At 35.1% G+C, this 8,716-nt stretch overlaps 1 protein-coding gene across 4 annotated transcripts in view; it reads right to left on the reverse strand.

Annotated features, from left to right (window-relative positions):
• pbx3b (pre-B-cell leukemia homeobox 3b) overlaps nt 1–7,122 on the reverse strand; it is a 253,444-nt gene extending 246,322 nt beyond the window's left edge. The window contains exons 1-2 of one of the 4 annotated variants that reach the window (XR_015760711.1): nt 6,175–7,114; nt 5,947–6,020 (exon numbers count right to left, since the gene is read on the reverse strand). Coding sequence is in view for 3 of the 4 variants with exons in the window: in XM_043720212.2 (XP_043576147.1) it covers nt 5,947–6,020; nt 6,175–6,374 (274 nt within the window). In the remaining variant the exon portion in view is untranslated. Of the gene's footprint in view, nt 1–5,946; nt 6,021–6,174 lie in introns of all 4 variants that reach the window. The other 3 variants (XM_043720212.2, XM_043720211.2, XM_043720215.2) reach the window with 3 other exon arrangements.
• Nucleotides 7,123–8,716: the final 1,594 nt, after the last annotated feature.

Here is an 8,716-nt window from a genome sequence, read left to right on the forward strand (position 1 = left end):
TAATATCAAACACAAGTTCAATCTAAATTACTAATATTAACGTCAAACACTGATATATTTCCAAGAACAAATTTGGTCGAAGAAAACAGCCCTTGAATGCATTCACATGACAAAACTCTAAATATTCAAAAATTTTTTAAAATATTTTGGTTTTATCTAATGTAATCCAAATATCTTAAAACAAAATCACGCAAATAGAATAGGTATTTCCTGAATTCAAAAGCAGAAAAAGATGTGCAAAGCACTTCCCTAAAAAATATTGTATTTCCCATTTACTGAATCATTTCAAATTGAAACACCATTGTGAATTAGTTAAGTGCCAAAAACTGATTTAACCTCTTGTCAATTTTACTTGACTTCTGCAGTGCTAATTCAGGAAATTATTCCATAAATTCAAAATGTTATATTTATAATTTATTACATTCTGACTTGCAGCATATGTTGTTATCAAATTAATTACTAACTTCTGCGTAATCTTTCCTCATATTTTCAACAATCAGATAGGTACAAAATGTAGATTTTTGCAGTGTTAAATATCTCAGTTTTCATACAGTTAAAGTTAAACTTGTGCTGTAAAGATAAAAACTCAACCTCAATTAAACCATTTCTTCTGTTCTAAACAAGTAGGCACAACACTGAGAAAGGCAGACTAATTCAACAACTAGCTTGAATGAATAAGCAAGCTTGGTAAAGCAATAAAAGTGAGCACTGACAGAAGTTAAAAATTTATATTAAATATTGACATAAATTATTTACTAAATTCATACTTAAAAGACATGAATGGTTGATTGAACGAATGCCAACATGACAAGAGGTCAGTATCTAATGCGTTAAAGTAGGCTTTGGCAGAGATGCACAATTTCAACCATGCAGATCACCTTGATAAGACAATAGCATGAACATAGATTGCTGTGAAAAGAACAAATAGAGCATCCTTCTACATGTAAATTCATGACATCAACTATGAGATTAACCCAAATAAGTATCTCAAATGTTAAATTTGTTGCTAATAAAAGACTCAGCTAGATCAGAAAGAATAGTCAACTTACAAATCGGCTGTATATCAGTGTTTTAGAGCAATTTTACAGCCTTTTCTAAAAATTTACAAATAACATTTATCTATACTTCAATTTTGTTGAAGTTATGTAGCTTCATACAAAAGATGGTTCAATACCAGCTATCTGGTGTTCCAATACTCTTCACTAAATTCTAAATTATTCCTGGGTTTGTTCTTACTGCCATAATAGTTCCATAGTAATAACAATTATGTGGTGATAAGAAATATCTGAGACTTACTGTATTTCTTATAGGATCTCTTCATCTTTAGAAATATTCATTCTAACTATTGAATACAGAACTTGGAGTGCTAAGTTTTTATTGCATATTAATGCTGATCATGTCAAGAAAATGAGAGAGATTGTCTAACAAATGAACAGCACTTTCATTACCAGTTTTACTGAGCTATCTATTGGCTCCTCAGAATAATCAATTTAATCTGTAATAACATAAATCCTTACATCAGCTAGAGATGCTGTTTTCTTTTTTGATTAACTTATACAGTGAATCAAAAATTTTTGAAAATGAAAGATTAAACTGTACAACAGACTCAACTTCACAAATTCCACGTAAAAAAAACTTAAAAGTTCAAGCTACAAAGTATTATTTAGATATTATGTAGCAATTACAACATAAGCAGCTTCTGCCTTATTAAGAACTAGCATACACACTAAAGATGTTTTATGAACATTTCTGTATTTGTTTTGAATATTAGGTCTTACTTTATTTCTGAACTCAAATATAGAATGAAGATATAAATCCATGTAATCATGATGAAGCTTACATGATATGCACGTAACATACATGAAACTAACAAAAAGTCAAAAATAACATGGGACAAAGTTTAGAGACAACAATGATCATTTTCATCTTCTTTCTTAAGGCATAAAGAATTCAACCAGACAAATCAGCCAAACAGCCCTTTTACTCCCCCTGCGGACACCTCCTGCAGCCTAAGAGTTCATTAAGTTTTATGATCTTCCTCAAGTCTGTTCCGCTTATAAGCTTCACAATAGCTACAAATCTGATGAACTATCTAGTACACAACCATTAGACAGTTGCAGCAAATGATTGTCACTTCTTTTTCAGTCAAGTTGGCACTCTATCTTGAGAGTTTACTTGACAGCTGTCCATACATTTTTTCAGTTCTCTAATAGTTTTACCTTTAATAAACAAGTTACTAAGATTATAGCCAAAAAAAGTAGCCACGTTATTTCACATTGGAAACAACTAACTTGTTTCACAGCCCAGAACATGAATAATGCGAAACAAAAGCACGAAAGTTAACTTTAACCATATGCAATATTAACAAAACCTTTATTCATTTTGGACTAAAAAGAAACCTGACTTTCAAATGAACAAAAATCAAAACCAATACATAATTATACTTCTATATTTATTACAAACTATGAAAAGCTAAAGTGTTTAAAAAATTAAGTTTGGTCCAAATGGTCTTCATATGTTCACAATAAAAGCACCAAAACTCAGCAATTAAAGAACCTTAACACATGAAACCTTCAGAATGTTTTCATTTTAAAGAAAACATAAAGCAAGGAATTTTCCAAATTTCCATTATTCAAACTTCTACTTTTCTGAAGGACATTCTAACAGACCATATCATGATTATTAAAGGCACAACATTCCGTAAATTCTACAACCTAATTTCAAAGACACAAGTTACTTTATAATGGCGATTTAACACTGGTAAAGGCTATCATAACCATAAACAGCTTCAGCAAAATATAAGTTCATTGATATCAAGGCCAATTACCATACTGTACAAGTATGGTAATAAAGGATAACATAAGCTGATAGATAATAGCGATACTAAAAGCAATTCTCATATAATCAAACCGGTTAGTTAAACTGAAGTTTATGTCTGGAAAACAAATAAATTTCTGTAATGGAAACTGTGGGAAAGATTCACCAAACTGCAGCCTCCTGATATCTTTTACATATCTATTTTTTTCCTGTATTCCAATATAAATCTGGCTGTCTCCACTACTGGAGCAGGTAGATAAAATGGTACATGCACATGTGTATAACAATATCCTTTATGTAAAGTAACCCTAGCTTTCAACATTGCATCTTTGAATATTTTTAAGATACTATTTGCTGCAACATAAAGTCTGTCTATAATCCTTCCATGAAGCATTAAACTATTTAGTTGCATTGCAACAGAACCTAGCTTTCCATTGTTTTTACCAGTTATTAAAAGTGGTAATTGATAAAAATGTGATCCATGAGGAATGAAAAATACTTTCAAGAATAGCAGGGGATTCATGTACTTATGAAAAAGCCTGCTACCTTGTGGTAAAGTGAAGGAGTGCATACAATTTGCTTGACTTTTTTATGTAGTTATAGATACCTCTTTATTGAGTAGACTTTTTTGTGAGACAAACAGCCTGAAATTAAATCTACAGGAATAAATTAGTCAAATCCTGTGTCACAATCGTGAAATCTCACGTTTTAAAATCTGTCAATTAATTTACTGTATAACCTGAATAATGAGTGAGTGGATATTTACAAGACAAACAAAGCTGATGGTGCAGCTGTGAAATCTACCCGAAATACTGGTTCATAATTAAACCAAGTGGAGGAAAACAATGGCGCATTTATTGAGTAAAAATAAGGAATGAGCCGCTACACAGACAGGAGCTACAAAACAAGTACGAGCTTTCCCGATGCTATTGGATATTGCTAACTCCAGTCCTAAACTGAATAGTGCATATATTTTCTGCAAAATAAAACAAACGCATTGCATTCCATATCGCAGTGATATTCCCCTTCCACAGCTCTTATGCATTTGTGCAGTAACATTCTAACCACACATACAACCATACAGTGTTATAATTTGCCTCCTTTCCACCAAATCAACGGGAAGATTAAGTAAAATGAAAATATGTGTCCTCTAATAGCTAAATAAATTATACTTTTACAAAACCTTTACAAGACTTTTATCCGCCGGTGAACTGAAGAATTTCATGTAATAACGTCATCTTTCACACAATATTTGTGTCGAGGCTTTATTTCATATTTTAAGGATTACAAACATTCAAAATAGATTTATCTGTTTTGTGTGATACATTTATCTAAACAATTTATTAAATTATTTCTTCTGTAATTCTAGTTTTTTTTCAACAGGGTTACTTCTGGTATTTTCGCTTTCCGACTAACTTTCCTCCTGTGTTATTGAAAGTGTTTCTACATTTCTTATAGCTGTGTTTTCTTTATTAAAGACCTCCCTATGCAAGCCTCCAGAGTAAAATCGGGTTTTACAAGCCTGTTTAAATCGCGCCAGAAATGTCATTTGGGAAATAATACCCACCACGTGTAGAAAATTGTCACCAACTCAGATTTCCTAATATCCAAGTCTGAACTTTCAACAAAAAAAACATCGCTACAACGCCAACTTTCTTTTCCAGAATGCAACACTAGATGTTCCTTTCAGATTTGCTGTAATGGTGATTTTGATGGAAATGGCTATATTTAGTCGGACAGATTATACGTACACCCTAAACTGTTCGACCGTAATTCCAATTTCACGCAAAGAGAACAATGTACCTGTGTCTATCTACCAATCTCGTTACCTACAAAGTCTAATTTCCAACATTTGTACATTTACCTATCGCTATGTACATCAATTTAAATCAAGGCCGATGAAGGGACAATAAGAGAAAACTTGATCATAATGCAACCAGTCCAAATCTCCGCAATTATCTGATTTCTTGCTATGTAAAATACTGTAAGAATCATATTCATCTAAAAGAGGCATAAACTTTGAAAGATCTATTATGTTCTTTCACTTCACGTTATTTGTTGAGTTAAACCTTCCGGTTAAATGCTAAAAGAACGCATCAACAATGAGCTGCTTCACGCAGCGAAAATATCACAGAATGGGTCAATCAAAAAGAAATAAAGGTTCACGAATCCTAATGAAAGGACTTCGGTGGAAATGTCATTCTCAGTATTTTATGTAGCCCCGTTACTTCAATAATTTGCACAATGATCTCGGATTAAACGGGCTGCTAAAACGCACCCTAAAAACTTTCAACATTAAAACTGATTTCAGAGTTGTCGGATATTTAACATCTTCAAAGTTATGACTAGAAACTAGGGATATTTTATTGTAGTTGATATGCCGTTGTGCTTTAAATATTATCCTCACTGTACGCGAGTTGAGATATTCTTTATATCGAGTTCAAAATCTATTGTAGGTAATCTCGCCTGTGCACAAACGCAAGGAAAACTAGCTGCTGTCAGGGTAAAGGCAATACGGTCCAGTCTACCATTGTGCAATCCAGATATATTTTTTCATAATTAATGCACACTGAAGCATAACAAACTACTCTGTAATTGTCTGTCTGAATGCATTTTGTTGGATTTTTACAATATTGCATTTCCCCAAAACACTGAACTCTGAATAAGACTATTAGCAGTATCTCCTACCGAACGCAATCGCTTCAAATTACTGCAGAAAACAAAACATAACACACCCGCTTTCAACGTTACAACACCCATTCTGCCCCAGATATCGATACGATTGTCATTTTTTTTTCAATTAAAAGTCCAACCGTAGTTTAGTTTGTAATGTAAAATCTTACACACGCTGCTACTTTTCTACTCCGCATACAGCAAAGTGCGCCAAAGGCAGCTCTATTATAGATGCCAAGGGCGATTATGTTATGGATGATATACGAGCATTTTAATGTACATTTCATTTAGCATCACGGTTATGAATTGTTAAATTTAGTGAAGCATTATTCCAGTGAACAAAATGAAATAGGAGAGAAATAGAAATCAAGATGGCGGTGCACATGTCGCTGGAGTTCAGCTAGCAGAAGTATAACAGTGTAGCGATTAGTGTGTCAAAATTAATCGGAGCTGTACCTGTTTTCTCTTTTATTTCGCACAGGACGCTAAACAAGGCTGGCTTCATTCTGTGGCAATTTAATGCGTGTTTCCTGAAATATAAAAATAATAAGTAATTAACAAGATTTATAGCACTCAAAGTCAAAAATATGGCGGCGAATTTGAGCGCTAAAGACATCAAAATCACACACAGGCAAAAGAAAAAGAAAGAAAAAGGGGAAAATGTTTTTTTTGCGGGCAACCAACTTTGCTTGTGCTTCGTCCAGACTCTGGTCAGTGATGGTCATGATCTGATGAAGGATATCCCCGATGTCTTGCTTTCTTCCGTCGCCGTCTGCACCTTCATGTCCTTGCACATGTGGAGGCAAACCCATGCCCCCCTGTACCGAGTGTCCAGCCAAGCTTACACCGGGATGAGTCTGCATCATCCTGGATTGATCGTCCATACTCTGCCGCAGCAGTAACACAGAAGAAATGAAACTAGCACAGGTACCACTGGAGCCGAAGAAGACAGGGACAGTTGCTTTGAGGTGCTTTCAATTCCTTTTTCAAACTTGTCTATAATTTCCCCTTTTTTAACAACAACAAAAATAATACAAAAAACCAATATAGTAAAAAAAAGCTACAAGAGCTGGAACGCTGCGTGTGGATGAGCGAAAAATAATTAAAAAGAAGCAAAATCCAAGATCATAAAAAAATCTATAGAAACAAGATCAAGTAAAAGTAGCTGCCTCTTCAAAAGGCAGAAGGGAAATAATAAAAAAAAAGAAAAGATCATAAAAATTATTTGCACTGCCCCAGCAGTGAAAGCCAGATCAATTTACGAGCCAACTCTTTATGTTTTGATGGCCGCTTTGGTGAGGGATTGACAGACTGCCAATGCCACTCACTCACTGCAGACGTGTCAGAGTTTAAGGGAAGGGAAAAATATATATAAAATGCAAACTCCGCCCTCAACAGGGCGGCCCGTGACTGAGATCCTAGTTCCACACACACGCCACCGAAGCCCGGCTCACTCACTCACGGAGCTGCCCTGAACCTTTAGTTACCGGTTACTATTCCTGTCAAACACCACACACACTGAAGGGAAAAAAAATCTTTTTCTTCTCACACACTTTCCCTTGTGTTGTTTTATTATTTTTATGCTTCCCCCTCCCTCTTCTCTATTTATTCTTTCAAAGCGAAATGATTCGCTTCTCTCGCTTTTTAATCCATGCCTCCGTGTCGCTCTAACTTGATGGCGGAAATGTTTTCTTTGCGCTGACGTTCCCCCCACTTCCCGTCCATCAAGATGAAAACCACGCCCCTGCCCGTCACCACCCAGACTGGCGGTTCGATTGACCAATCGTGAGTGGATTCCTGGTGAGGTCGGCTCAATCGCGAAGCCGATGGGGCGGGACTCCACCCAGCGTCAGGTTCAGTTTGTCGTGCTGTGGAGAAGGAGGGGAACGGGGCGTGGCTTGCGGTTTAACGGTCGACAACTTGTGATTGGTCCGTTTCGAAACGGAGCGAGCTTCGGACGCTGACGTCACCCGCATTCGGCGCAGCCCGCTGGTTGCCATGGCAGCAGACGACTTTATTGGGAGCGCTCTATTGTTGCTTGGTGGCCATCTCAGGCGCTGCGAGCATCAGGCGCTGAGCAACAACTCAATGGCAACACATACATATGTAAACGTATACAAAAAGACTCGGAAGTTATTAAAATGTTCAAACCAACGACAAAACACATTGGGTTTTGCTCAAGTTGATAAACAAGAGTTGCGTTGCATTATTTGTGAAGCGACAGTACTTTAGAAATTCGCGGAACACGCAAATAAAATAGTTAATTGGAAGGTATCGCAATCTAAATGTATGCTGATAGTTTCGTATTATACGCAATTGTTTAGTTCATATGGTGTGTAGTTGTTTTCTTGAAATGAAAACGACATGTAGTTTTATATTCAGTTGGAGTTTGGTTCGTGATGCGAGAAACAGCGAGGTGCAAGCGTAGTCCCATTGATGATGCCTCGAACAGGACCAGCTTTATCTACCTTTACAAACCTAGATTTTTATTCATGGTATTTCCCTGCAGTACAATAGATTACACCACTTTAAGCAAGTTTTAGGAGAATTTAAGAGTGTATCAACACGTATTGGTTAATTTAGGGTGTATTGTGAGCAATATAGAGTTTTTAATTTATTCAAATTGCTATTTTTGTGAAATACATATATTAACATTATCTGCAATATTTTATAATCAGTCAAAGCAGTCTACTCATTTATTCCTAAATTACGGATCACGAGCATTTTATAATGTCTATTCTTAATTTCTTATCTGACACTCAAATGTTTAAAAACATCAATCTGTTTTTTTCTAATGTCAAATTCGATGTTTTAATTAAAACAAGCCAACATATATTTTCTATAAATTCCTCCCAGCAGCTAAGAATAACACGGCTGATGAGGTTTCTCAAACGAATTGCCAACTATAGATATAAGTCTTCGATTTTCAGAATATAATACAGACCCAATTTCAGCATGCAAGGACAGTGTTATAATTAGAGATGAATCATCTCTGAAAATAATTTGAATCTTAATTGTACGTTATCCTATACTAATTACAATATCCGAAATTGTAGGTACTAAGGTTCGAAACTATCCCTTTGTCAGCCCTAATTTACGAACTTTACGATCAAGTTTCATTGCAATTGATAATTTACTGTAATTCATATTTCTACTTAAATTGTCACGCATAAAATACTTGGTAACATCGTTCATGGATTTTTCGCTTATTTTTGATCAATGTCTA

This window comes from Chiloscyllium plagiosum, unplaced genomic scaffold (assembly GCF_037043375.1).
Source record: "Chiloscyllium plagiosum isolate Xiang-an unplaced genomic scaffold, Cpla_swu_hap1 HiC_scaffold_21, whole genome shotgun sequence".
NCBI classification, from domain to species: domain Eukaryota; kingdom Metazoa; phylum Chordata; class Chondrichthyes; order Orectolobiformes; family Hemiscylliidae; genus Chiloscyllium; species Chiloscyllium plagiosum.